The sequence below is a fragment of the Anopheles funestus genome, chromosome 2RL (genome assembly GCF_943734845.2).
Source record: "Anopheles funestus chromosome 2RL, idAnoFuneDA-416_04, whole genome shotgun sequence".
Taxonomy (NCBI): Eukaryota; Metazoa; Arthropoda; class Insecta; order Diptera; family Culicidae; genus Anopheles; species Anopheles funestus.
In genome coordinates, this window is record NC_064598.1 from 22,990,972 (window position 1) to 23,005,336 (window position 14,365).

The window sequence follows — 14,365 nt, forward strand, 5'->3', positions numbered from 1 at the left end:
TAAGCAAAAACTCACTAACTCCGTCTAGCGAATGTTTGAAAACGGCAAAACAAATACTGGAAATGAGAGTAGTGAGATGATAAAAAGAGGCGAAAAATAAAAAAGAACCGATTTATTTATATTTGTTTTTGGAGTGATGATGTTCCGTACCCCGGAATACGATGCCTCGGCACTGTGTGATATTAGATAATCCTCCTGTAGAAGAGTGTGCGCCAGCTTATGCTGTTGTTCGTGATTTTATTTTCCACTTTCATCAATTAAATTTTGTGAATCCTCGAAATGTTGAAGCCAACACCGTGGGCTGCAATAAACTCGGAACCGTCGGAAAATTTCGGGGAAGCAGCAATTTTTTTTTCGTTTCTAGCGAAAGAAAGCAAACGATTAGCCTTTGCTCCAGAGTGTTTGCCACGGTCGGAAGTGGTGAAATATCTTTGAGTTGGGTGCTGCTATGAAAACAATTTCATCCGATAAAAGTTTCTACTTTTCGTTCAAATTCGTATAGATTCTAAAGAATAAACTTTGTTTTTATAATGTATAGTTTACCTAGGTATCGAAAAATGAATGAAATTTTTTCGTCCTTTTTCCAACATGATTGTTTCACTAAAAGCTCGCTTTTCTTTCAGTGTATGCATATGGCTAAATTTTTCCCCTTGCTGATGCACAACATGCAAAATAAATTTGTCAGCTTTTAGTGGTTATTAAAACAAAAAAGGGAAGCTTATGTTTTGTGACCCGGTGCTTTGCTTTAATCGGACGTTCCGATCGGTTATACTAGAAATAAAGGCGAAAGACCACTTATAACATAAAAAAATATATTGTACATGTGGCACCTCGTTTGGAAAGTGCTTTATAACGCTATTAGCCTACCGTTCTCTCTCTTCGGTTGAAGCAAAGTTTTTCATGGGCATTTTTTAGGCCGCAAACTATGCGTTAGTTGCCTCGTTTTGTTTTAGCAAACTTTTTAGTACTACTAAAAAAAAATGAAATCATGTCAACAATGTTTGTAACGTATTGCAACAAGCGTCAGCAAGAAGAGACTATTTTCAAGCACATTTAAAAATTCAACCATTTGCATAAAATTTCCCCGAAAATCTGTTTCCTTCTGGTCAAGCTGTTTGTTTGCTTTTTTTTGTTGAAAACACATTTTTACTCCAATGTTCTGCATGCGTTTTAGACTGTTAAACCACAAATGGTACCTTTTCTTCTGCTGGTGGTAAAATGAATAAAATTTTACGCTTATAAAAACAGTTCGTTGTTCGGTAAACTATTTCACCGAAAAAAGAGCAACAAAACCAACATGCAGTAGGATGGGAATGTTCTGATACAGCATGTTTTTTTACGCAAAACTTTGCGTAAAACTTAGTGGCATAGTAGCATAATGCAGCAGCATCTCTGCATGTTTGAAGTTAGGGTTTTAATCACAATGGGTTTTTCGGATCACAATGCTGGTGTATTTACACTGAATTGTTTCCGTTTTACCAGAACTGCTTCTGAATGCTGGGAAGGTTTTGATTGTTTTAATAACTTTTACAACAAAAGCAACTTGATTAAAAAAGGATGGAAACGAAAATATTAATACCGACAGCAAAACAAACTTTATCATTCGACAAAGTAACGAAGTTGAGCTGTGATTAAAGTGCTACACGCAATATGCAATCATTTTCTCACCCTAAACTACAAAACAAATCCAAACACAAAAGTAGAGAGAAAAATAAAGCGAAAACTAAAAGCTTAAAATGTTAAGCACGAAAGCGTCCGGAACATTGTTTAGAAACGGATTTTCTCCGTATCATAATCATCTACCGAATTTATCCCTTCTTTTCACACGCCCCATTACGGATGGTCTGTTTAAGCTGGGGAAAGCTTCGGGATGCATCATTACGTGGAGCTTGCGTGTTTCCCTGTCTGTCTTTTCCACTTTTCAGTCGCTTGTTTTTCGGTGCTACTAATTCATTGGGCGCTAAATTAATAAACGTTCAACCGTTCAAGCGAAACCCGCCCGTAAAGAGCACTGCTGCTCATGACCATAAGTTGTGATAATTCGGGATTCGGGTGTTAAACCTTTTTTTTTTTGGTTGCTGCGCTAGATGTGTTGGTTATCTATTATCCTATTGTTGGTGTAAACATATCCCAAAGAGTTCGTCCTTCGTTTTTGTCCATCAAGCCTCAAGCTCAAGCCATATGGGGTACGTTTTGTGTTGCTGCGTTATGGATGATGTTTTCTGTTTTAGTCACATTTTTACCTACTCAAATCACAGTTCTTTCTTTGGCTGGAAATTTGAACCACTACTCTTTCTCTCCCCCCACCTTCCTCCTTCCCCCAAAATACTTAGATAATCCTTTAAGGAATGAAAATATTTTCTCCTCTTCCTTTATGTGTGCTTTTGTAACAGTGGTTTGGTATGGTTTTCATGCAGAGTCCAAGCGAAAATGTTACCGCGGGCTAATGTTTGTGTGTTTACGGACGGTGGTATTGTTTAGTCTTCTGGTCTGTGGGGAGTGGTTCCGTACGAGACCGTATACCCACGCAGTGAAAACCGAGTCGGTTAAGTTATGTCAGGACCTTGCTTTTATCAGTAAGAGACAAAACTGAAGGCAAAGAAAAACAACACCACCGGAGCGTCATAACGGAAATGATTTATATGATGGGTTTTTGGATACCATCCCCAGAGCATTATTATTTGAAAAAACTGGGGCTGCAAAACCGGACAAATATAAAATAAAATAACGCGACGTTTGGTTGTCGGTTGTCGACACATCTGGATGGAGTAAATTTTCTTGCGTGGCTTTGCAAGGAAACTGAGCTGAAAAGCTCGAAATGACTTTTTTCAATAGCTTAAATATTTTAAAATAGTTTAAACTGGTCTTGTATTGTATTTTGGATTAAAAAAGCTATAAATATAAGCTAAATTCTAATGTTTTGATTTTTTTTTTATTTTTCTTTACAAAATTTCTTTGCAAACTTTACTTGAAAGCACTTTTAAGGCAATCAAAACTATGCACTCTCAGTAGAAAAGAAGGCAAATAGGAAAACTGTTAACGTTTCCACAAATCAAAGCGACACGTAAAGTCGTCTTCTTGGTCGCCTGGCTTGGAGGCAAGCATAAATATAAGGAAATTGAGCATGTTGAACGAAAATCATAAGATGGGTTTATGGCGAATTTTGCCCACCTAAAACTTTCTCGTGCCGGCTTCAGAAGGTACTCTACTTGCAAAAGAGCAAAAAGGATTATAAAATGGATTAAATTTTGGGATAACTCCTAGAGCGAGATATGAAAGATAAAGATTTGGAGATAGAAGATGAAACGGATTCTCTTGTATTATAACGATTTTATTTTTTAAATCTGGTGTGAAAAAGTTACAAAACCATAAGGTCTATTATGATGCAATAAGTGACTTAAGCCTAACTGCATATAAATAACAGTAGTGTTTAAATACTGTTATCGCAAAGGTGACTTCATACTTCAAGTGCGCTTCCATCAAAACACTAACTGTTACCATTCTGCTACAAAAATGTAATCGTTTCATTGTTTTTTTTGTTGTTGTTTTGTTACCTAAAGTTATGACAAAGTTCCCCTTTTTTCGGGCATTATTACACTGTCACACGGAAAAAGCAATTTCCTGTTGTCGTGGCCACATGTACATCTCTCTTGTTATGCCTTTTGCTGTGATCTAATTTTACGCGCTTCGTTCGATTCGCACTGCGGTTTAGAGGGTACCGGGACCAATTCTGGAGGCTTGTACACGTTTTGTAACAAAATGATGATTTGCAAAATGTAGTACACATTGCCACAGAGGACATACGTTAGGGGACTGACTGATTTCTCATTGTTTTTAGACGTAAACAGGACGTTGATTGAGGAGTGTGAGCTTGAGGATATCCTTCAAAAGAACCCTCAAATATTGAGTGTGACTGCAGCATTGGCAGGTTCAAAGGAAATTTGGATTGAATTCTACAAAACAAATCGTTGCCAGATATGTATATGGTTGATTAAATATGCTTCTGATATCCATACATCGTTAACGAGTACGAATAGAGCTTGAATTTCCTATTCGTATTGTATGAATGATGGGTGAATGAATTTGGATATGAAATGTAATATGTCTGAAAAATAACATTTGTTAACAATCTCATTTATTTTGGGCCATTTATTGACATGTTAAAAATAGCGTAAATTGATCTCCACGAGGTTTTGTTGACTGCGATTCTGGAATCTTTAAACTTCAGAAAACAGTTGAAGAAAATTGAGAACATCAATAATGAAGAGGAAAAAACTTTGAAGGATTTATACGTTCATGCCACCAAGCGTTTTAAGCGTTTGTCGTTCGTGGTTTCTTTTAAAACAATTTCGAAGAATTGGAGTCACTGTTACTATTTCTTGGAGATCGTACTCCATGCATCATTTTGCATCAGGATTGTTGAACCTCAAAAATAATTCAAATTTACAGAAAAGGCCATTCCACATTCGGTCAGTATCGTTAGTGGCAAACATTGAATAAAAAAAAAACATACTTTACAGAGCACGTATTTCGTGCAGCAAATTTAATTAAAGCTTTTGCTTGCATATATGGGGTCCGTTTTCCTCTACGCAAAAGTTTAATCATTTCATAAGCATTCCTTCACTTTACGACTACTTGTCCCTATGGCTGGTGGGGATTTCACATGCATCCAGTATTAGAGTATGTCTCGCAGCAGAAAAGAAAAGCAACAAATTGCTCGAGTTTTTAAGTGCTTTAATTTATGACCGTACCACATGCATGCACGGGCAGAATAACTCGGTGTCCTGCACGTTTTGTGGATGCGGACCGCCAAGGGTGAAGTGTACCAAACCATGCTGGAGTGTAAAATATGGTTTCTCTTTGAAGCGACGGGAGAATGCTACGAAGAAGCATGCCAGTTTCTTGTCCTTCTATTACTTGTGTTTATCTTTGTGGCGCGTGTGGATGGTAATGTTTTTCCCCATCAATGTGGCTACCTGTGGGATGAAGCATCAGCATCCAGCATGAGGTAAAGACAAGATTCTTCAACTTTGCAGACGTCGAAAGTTTTAACCACACGGAGGAAGAATTCTCAAAAAAAAAAACATCTCTCATAAAGTACCAATGACACACAGACCAGTAAGTGGAGGATCCCGATCGTCCGTTCTAAAACCTTTTTTGGGGGAAGTGAGTGAATCGATCAGGTTGACATCATGTTTTTTTTCGTTCGTGTTTTCGTTACAAGTTAGTAGCATGATGACAGCTGAAAGAAGTATTTTCTGCGGAGACTAAAATAGAACGTGAAATATCAATATCCTTTTAGTTTCCGTACAACGGAAACAAGCAGCAAGAAATTACGGTCATTCTATGCGCCTTCCGCACCGAATGGTCCGGAAATGTGTTCGCTGATGTGTCCGTAAGCGCGCACCAGTAATGAAAAGCTAACAATCGCTGGCAAAAACACAAAACAAAAGACCACACCATTGGTTCTAGTGGCGTATATAGCGCACAGTATCCAAACGTGCGACAGTATGAAAGCGGAATGAAAACAAAAAATGTTGGTTTTTTTATCCGAATTCATTTACCACCTCCGTTCGACCAGGGTCGTTGCCTTTCGTTATGAAGAATAGTGGTAAAAAATGTGCGCTAGTGTCTTAAAGTTTCTCCACACTTTGTCCCACACCCCCAGGGATAAGGGGTGAATAATACAACACCCAGGATATTCATTCATGTTGTAGTAGTAGTTGTAGTAGTACAGTGCCATCACGGTTGAAAGAAGATATGACTTTTTAAGGGAGCGAATGATAGCCGGAAAAGTGAGTACAATCCACCCCGAAGGAATGTCCTTACAAATCTTTCCAATGTTGTCAGAAGGGATAGCAAGTTTCATCCGGATAACCTTGTCGTTAGGTATTAATTTTCCCCTATTTTTTTTTGGTGCAGTCGCTATTAGAAGCAGCTGTCCGGTGGTAAACTTTTTCACAGTTTAGGTAAAGAATCTTTCCAGTTTAAAATAGTACCAAAAGTTTCTTCTACTTAACTTCCCATGATAGAAAAAGGAACTATGGTACCGGTAGCGCTAGCAGCATACCAAATTGTAAGGAACGAGCATCTTTTCCTCTTTCAACAACAACACGGTAGAGCAAGTTTCATCGAGATTACAGCGATGAAATTGTGAATAAATGACCCAAAAAAAAACCCCAAACCATACTAAATTCTCCTACGGAGTGGGTGCATTGCAGGGGAGAGTAGCCTTTATCGGCCTTTACCAAGAAACTTTTATCCCGGATTAAATGCTCTGCTGTTCGGATTTGTGTTTTATAGCGATTAATTTCAATTTTTCGGTAATTAAAATCTATACTCTATTAAAAGCACTATCTTCAGCATCAGTAAACGTGACGCATTTGTGTAAAATTTTTTTTGGACAGAATGGTGGCAACATAAACGAAAAGCTAGTAAAAAAATGTTTTGCAAGCTTATGGGACTGATTCCGGAACTCTACGGTTTGGGGTAGATTTACGATCAATAAATTGGAAAAAAATAAAGCCTGGAATTTACATTTCTCTTTCTATTCCAAATACGTCCCAGCTCCATTGGCTAACTGTTGAAATTTGTTTTCGGACTAGCTTAAATTTTTAGCGATTAACAAGCAAGTGCGAAAACCTAAATCAAAGCGAACGGTTGACTTATTTCTTGTATCACATTACTTCATTCTAGTAACTGCTTATTGTAAGAAATATTTTCCAAAACTATATAATGGTTTAGGTTTTTGTTTTATTTAGACAACTGTGTTTAAGTATTTAAGGTTTAAATTTATTTCATTTTTTTAAATAAAAATTTTTAAGAAAAACTTAAAACAATAAATTGAAGATTTTTTTTAAGATATAAGGTATTAGTAAATTTAAAAGAAAAAAAAATCCCATATTTTCCATTTATTATTACCGATTATTTGAAGCAAATATTGAAACACTTATAATTGAATTAATGAATTATAAGCAAAGGTTGCAAGAATAAGGCACACGCACCTACCAAATTCCGACGATACAAATGAACTGCATGGGAGCGTTTGTGATGAAATGAGAGAAAAGTAGAAAAACGACTAAGTTAATGAGAATTAGAAGGTTAGTAGATGAGAGCTACGTAACACTGAAATAAAAACAATATTCAAATAAAAGTATAAAACTTTAGACAGATAATTTTGATAAAAGAAAAACATTGTTTTATTAAAATGAAAGCGTAGTTGTAAGTAAAATAATAAAACAGGAATCAAGGAGTCTGTTCCTGGGGGTGGTTGTCACAAATATTTTAAACTTTTTGTTCACCATTTTTCAATTCTGGTTCATTGAACTATCATAGATCATTTCGAAACCCATAGCGAACCGTGACGGAATGTCACACCCATAAAGAAAGCAATATTTCGTGTATTGAAATTTAATTCCTCGCCACTACTGTTTTTACGGGGTTCGTGCTGTAGGAAACAATGAGCACATGGATCCTGACAGTGCCATAAACCACAGACAAATCATCGTTAATCCATAAATCATTGAACGTGTTTCTCCGCTTCATACCGGTGAAGTGGATGTTTCGAACCGAAGCATAAGTGATATCCACCGCACCATGAGCGATTGTCCCCTATTGATGAAATTCATAATTTGCAGTACATGCTGCAAGGGAAAGCAGCACGATTTCCATTCCGGTTTTTGTTTCTCCTGCTAGGGGGAGGTTTTTCCACAACAGCAGAAAAAAATAGACCACTTGTATACTACTGCTGATGTGGCTAGGCTGAATGGTTGCTGGCGGGAACGACTTTGCAAATAAAATCATTTTCACCCTTTCAGCATTCTGTGATTGAGTGGAACACTACGATTGTGATGCAAATGTGAAAGCTATACCTTCCGAATGTCCTTTCGGTGATTTTTTTTTTGCGTTCAGGGTTTCGTGTTCGAGTTCGAGTTGACCAAGATATCACCAAAGTGTATCCGTTCGAAAAGCGATCAAGCCTAACGAATCCCTTTCCATCGTACAGAATCCAATCAATCGATACTCCGCTTCATGATCAATTCAAAACTATTGACAAAGTCATAAGGCGTAAAAGGATGGATCTGCAACCGATAGGGCACACTTCGTAAGAGAATTCATGCGTATTAAATGATTTCTACCGCAGGCACTTCATGGAGCATTTGGATAGCTTTTAAGGCTTATGAATTCCATTTCCCGAGATGACAAGAGTTCTGGTACTTTCTTGTCGGGTGAACTATATGGCTGAAAAGGACCATAATGGATGATGTGCTTATTTTGCACTTATCTGCTGTAGAGACTAGTGGAACTATTAGCGTATTACTGTAGATTTAAATATAAATGAGGAACAAAAAAGAAGGAGCTGTAATGATATCAATAAGAATCACTTGAAAGACGTATTTCTACGGTATGAGTGATGGTATGGCACTAATAATTATCATTTTAAGTTCGTTCAGACTTTCATTTAACGTAAAATTATGCTTTTTTGTTGAAAAACCATGATTTTAAACATCATTCTTTACCAGTTTCCGAGAATTTCTTACTACGCTGTTGGTTTTAACGGATCTTGAATATCTTTGCAATGTCTGAAAATTAAAAATTTTGAGATTATGGTACATGGGGACACACTTCGAGGTTTATTCTATCGAAACCTATCAATACTTTTACTGTTACGCCTAGTAATAGGGCAACATAAAAACAATTATCGAATTTGGCAACTCTACACCTCTGCAACATTGCGATTGGTACGATCGCGTTTAAATTCAACATGCCATTCAATAAGAGTTGATTTTCTCGAATTTCCCAGAACTCTTGATTGGATTCGAATTAAGGATTTTCCTTTCGTTGAAATGTATCATTGTTAAATTAATACGAAAAACTCCCTCTTCGTTTGAGCAAAATCTCCTTGTAAAATTCTTACGAATCAATAGCTCAGAATCATACCATAAATTACAAAGTATCAGTCACGGTTGTAAGTTTAATGTAAGAAAGCTTCTAAAATCTTAACAATAAGCTAAAGACCTACGCTAGACAAACATTACTCTTAGTGTTTTTAATAAAGAAATTATACAAACGAGGAAGTAGTATAAAAATTATATTAACATGATATGATGTATTATGTTTTATGATACATTATATATTACTATGATAGGTTTCTTCCTAAGCTTCACTCAGATAATTTAAAAATATTTGACTGACCAAACAAAGAAATTATTTTATTCCTGGTAAGGCAATGGCTACATTTTAGCGTCCTGACCAACTTCTGGTTTGCTATGAATAAATGCTTGTAGCACCTGTATAATATCATTAACAAATGACAGCTCAATGGAACCTATTTATCAATGAGATAAAAATGAATTATTAGGAAAAAACCAATATCGTTTTAGTTGGAAAATATCGGAACACAACAACATTTCTGGACTTGACTAAATCGATTATCGGTGGGGAAGGATGCCTATTCAATTGATTTAAATGTAAATTTCGACCGATAATTTCTAGTTCTCGTTAGTTAGCTTGCTTTAATAAATTTTTGTTTTAATTTTCTGAATTTTGGTTTATCAATTAGCAACAGTATAGCTTCATATTTTGAACTACCCATTATTGTAGAAACATTTCTCGCTTACAATTAATTTCGTTTAAATGATGCAGCCCGGCCTGGTCATATTTCTCTAAAGCGATACACTCACATCACATTAATTTATACCGAACGGAATCGGTTGTTGACTAGACACCAACCAAAAACTCGTGGGCAGCTACAGTTTCAATATCGATCACCAATGTTTGGCCGGTTGGCACGTTTTTGGCACCCATAGCAGAGTGAAATCCATAACTCTATACCGTCAACAGCACACCTCGTGTGTGTGTGTGTGTATGGAGTATAAAATCGAGATAAAAATACGTTACTGAATAGTTGCACAAACGAGTTCAAGAAAAAAAACCGAACCGCTTTCGTGAGTGGTTTGGCCAGCTATTTATTCCGATCCATTTTTAGTGATTGCAATTCCATTTCTTTTGCTTTGAACTAACTGCACGTTTGAGACGAGATTTTCTGCATACCTGGTTGATTGTATTTGAATTTGAAAATTTTGTTAATAGATTTGTCGAAAGTGTTGTTAATGTTCATCATCAACGTTTCGTATCGCCAACCAGCACTGAATGCAAATTTTTTGACAATAATAAAAAACGGATTTAATTAAAAAAAATAAAAATTATTTAGTTTGTGTTACCGATATACTTTTAACAGAATATTTCACAAGAAAAATTAAAAACAACATCCTCATACATTACACACATTAGCGAACATTAAGCAATAATCGAAGTGGTTTGCATTTCATGATGCAATAACAATAAACGAACCGTGCTTGAAGGAACCCTTTCCGTGGAGTATCGGTCCACGAGAGACGTTCCCTTGAAGGACGCTGGATGCAAGGCTAAAATCATGATGAAAGTGCTGTAAGGTCAACGGGTGGGTGCTAAATGCAAAAATAACCCTCCATCAGACAAGGAACAAAGGACGTTTAACGAAAGGGAGTGGATGGTCGAGAGAGAGAGCGAGAAAAAAAACTCACACAGAAATACACGAAAAAACTAAAAACTATGTTACCACCGCACTGCTCCCAACTGGATCCAACACCCCTGAACGAGCGGGTGGTCCAGTTTTGCTAAAGAACGATACTTACTTCGTGCGCGCTTCTCAATCTGCCGCAGCAACCGAAGGTAATCGGCATACTTGGCCGTCTCCTCATCGAAGGTCCCGGACGATGTTTCGTTGCCACCGATCGCACGATTAATTGAGGTGATCGCCATCGAACAGTCGGTGAAGCCGCGGCCCGACTTTTCGTCCCACTCGTGGTACAGGTACGCCTGGATCGTCCAGTTGTAGTGCCGGTGGATTTCACGCATCATCAGCCCGAACGCATGGTAGTTGCCCATCATGCGCGTTAGTGTCCGATAGTTGGAAACTTTGAGCGAGAACGCCTCTGTTAGTCCACCGGACGTTATTAGCGGGATGCCCCAGACGGAGCTGTAGCGGGCGATCGGTGCTATCACGTAATCACAAATCGGACCAAAAAATACATCTGCGAGAGGGAACGGACATTCAGGAGATGCATACAGGAAGTGGTTGAGAGTTCGTAGAGGACACTTCCTTTTTTTTGTACACTGCCAGTAACATACGATACAGGAATCAAATCGAAAATGCTGGATGGTAACAGATTCACTAATAAATTTTAATGTAAAAAAAAATAAAAACGCCATAAAGAGAAACAACGAGGAGAATGTCCGGTACAAGAACAATGTGTGAAAGGGCACACAGTTTCACATCATCAAAATCGGTTCCACGAAGGCATGAAGGTTGTCTACGGATGTTACACATGCAAGCAAACTTAAGTGCAAAACGTGATATCCACAGTTTAAAAGCAGATCTTTTCGGTTGTCCATAATTGACCATGAGACATAGCAGAATGGTCGTAAATAGGATCAAAATAGCACGCTTGCGTAAATTGTATAATCGCTGAATCCGTCGAGCCAGGAATAGATCCTTGAATGGATATTTAAACTAGATCCCTTAATTGCAATACAGTATGATAAAAAACTCCATGGTATTTCATTGTATTGGACAACACAAGTGCAACACAAACCAAACTCCTCTGTAAAGACATGTAAATGGGCAATGAGGTACAACAACGAAGGACACCTGAAATCCCACGGGACCACGTACCCTCATTACCGTGCTAACCAAAGATGGCTGAACGGACATTGCTTAAGAAAGTACGGAATTTATGTGACAACTGTTTTCGCTAGTAGAGTAGCGTAATTTATTTCAATGATAATTTTTTTGTTATTTTTAGCAACCTGGAAACCGTTTTTCGTCCACTTCTTGGTTAATAAATAAAGAGAATGCTCGATGTTCCATCGCCGGTTAAGGAAGTACAAACGTACCCCGTGAAAGTGAGGAGAAAGTACGTCTTTTAGCCGAATGCACTCGGTGTAAGGTGCTACAGTAAAAGAAGGCACAATACTACAGGAGATGATTTCCAGTCCAGTGATTTCCAGTCCTCAGATAGCGTTTGGAAAAGTATTTTATTTTAAGAAGGGATACCCACATTCGTGCCTTTAATTTACAACCATATTTTCCCGCTTCCATGCCGAATGCCACGGGTAGCTTAACGCACTCGAAGGTTGAGTGTGTCTGCACTGCAGCTTAGCACAAGGAATCGAGCAGTAAGCTGAATGAAGCAACTGACAAACAGTGAGCAAAACGGCATTATTTGGTCATTCCTTTGGTACTTTTTCTGTTTCTCGTGGGCGAAAAGACAGAAAAAGGATCGCCATTAATGAAGTAAAAGACTAAAAGCTTACAAACAAACCAGCTGAAAAAGAGCAAGTGTCACATGCATCCTTCTGAAACGGAATACAATCTGCACCATTCATGTGTTCTTGTACCGTTTCGTAAATCGAGAAGAACTGGGGAAAAAGGAATGGGAAATGTTGTACGATCCATTTTGGTCCATTTCTTATCTTGAGCTTAATATATCTATGCGTGTGGGAAGATAGTGAAAGTAAGCAATTTATGTAAGGGTGACCGGAAATGGTACGGAAAGCAGCATAGAGCAAAACCACTCTAGTGTCCATCTAGTGTCTAGTGTTTTTATTTGAATTGTTACCCGTATAATTATTTTACTCATACGTGTGTAATTGAATGGTAAAAGGTTTTTAGATAAATAAAAAAAATCAGTGACACACATTTTAAGCTTTTTCGTTGAAATATTTTCAACTTCAGAAACAGGATCATACCCATTATCATGTACATATTGAAGAATGTCCTCAGGAAAGAGGAAAAAAATTCATTGAAAAAAACCTTACAAAACACAACCAGAAGCATGGTGGCCTTTCGCAGCTTAACCTTCCGGCTGCTCTGTCACCTTTCACTTTCGCCACTATCAAAGCCGGGGCACGCAGAAGCTATCCGGAGCACATGACACCGAATACAGCAGCAGCAGCAGGGCATGTGCACGACCTGTTGCGTTCGTGTTGAGAACCGTTTTTCTTTCCATTGACCGGCCGGGATGGGAATGTGGTTTTTGCTTTTTATTTTTACATGCCGTTTTTTTTGCATAAATGTTTGGGGCGCATCCAATAGCCGAGTATCGTTTGTTTGTGGGGTCCGTCTGTGCAACAGCTGAGCAATGTGTGTTCCTCTGTGTCGCGTTCACATGAGGGCAAGGGCCCACACCGAACGGTGGGACCGTGTCGTAAGCTTGTGCTTCCGAGTACAAAAATAAACGATATTCTGGCATGGATTTTACTGGCCGACAGGTAAACCTGATGGAGCACAAACGCGCAATGAAGGGAATCGTGAAAGTATGTTCCGAATGTTTCCGAATGGGAATCAACACCATTCCGTTATTATGAAAATATATGTCCGTTGCCTTCAGAAAGGGCACCGCTGGGTAGGATTAGATGTCACGTCTTTCAAGGTGTAATTAACATGGGTTTCACAAGCGAATGTGTGACACTAATGCGGGTTTGAGTGTAAAAAGATCATGTCAAGTTATTATTTTTTTGTTACAAAGAAAAAATACATGATATTTTGATTGTCGAGAGCAAACCGATGTCGATTTTTGTTTTTAGTCCAATTATTTTTTTCACAAGGTTCTACAAAATTGTAGAAAGTACTATTTGTCTTGCAACATACTGCTTGATGAAACATTTTTCCACGCGCTCCAACCTAATAAATCAATTTGCCTTGAAATATTAAATACCAAGTCCAAGATTGATTGATACACCTTCTTCAGAAGCTATTTGTCAAAATGGATTTTAGTAGCGCTGCTTGCTGACAAATCGCCGCCCGGGGGATTGTTTTTTTTCGCATTTCTCTCCAGTATCTATTTCGTTTATCAGCAACGCAATACGTCCCCAAAAGTGCTGTGCAGCAAAGGCAAACCCTGCAGGCTAATACGGTTGATCCGTCAAAATGTTCAGTATATCATTAATATAGCGAAAATACATCGCTCGAACAAGCAGCAACGATCTGTCAAGTGAACGAAACGTTTGATTTATTGCAAATCAATTGTCAAACTCCGCTCAGCAAGTAGTACACCGGAGTGGATTAGTTCGGCTTCGTTTGAAACGATGTGTCCAATATTGAACCTGTCTTGATGGGACGCTGGTTTGTGATTGAGGTGGTGGTGACTTTCGTGTTCTAAAATATTCGTGCCGCTCACAATCGCACAACAGCGGTCAGGAGCAGGAATAGATTCATCAAGGCCGATATGAATATCCATTGATATGTTAATTTTAGAACAATATCACATTCCAATTATGTTGAGCAGAGCAAAATCACTTCTACAATGAACTCCTGCCGGTG

At 38.0% G+C, this 14,365-nt stretch overlaps 1 protein-coding gene across 5 annotated transcripts in view; it reads right to left on the reverse strand.

Moving 5' to 3' along the window:
• LOC125762217 (atrial natriuretic peptide receptor 1) overlaps nucleotides 1–14,365 on the reverse strand; it is a 59,065-nt gene that overhangs the window by 20,481 nt on the left and 24,219 nt on the right. For all 5 annotated transcript variants that reach the window (XM_049424065.1, XM_049424062.1, XM_049424066.1 and 2 more), the window contains one exon: nucleotides 10,677–11,075. In XM_049424065.1, the coding sequence (XP_049280022.1) occupies nucleotides 10,677–11,075 (399 nt within the window). The remainder of the gene's footprint in view (nucleotides 1–10,676; nucleotides 11,076–14,365) is intronic.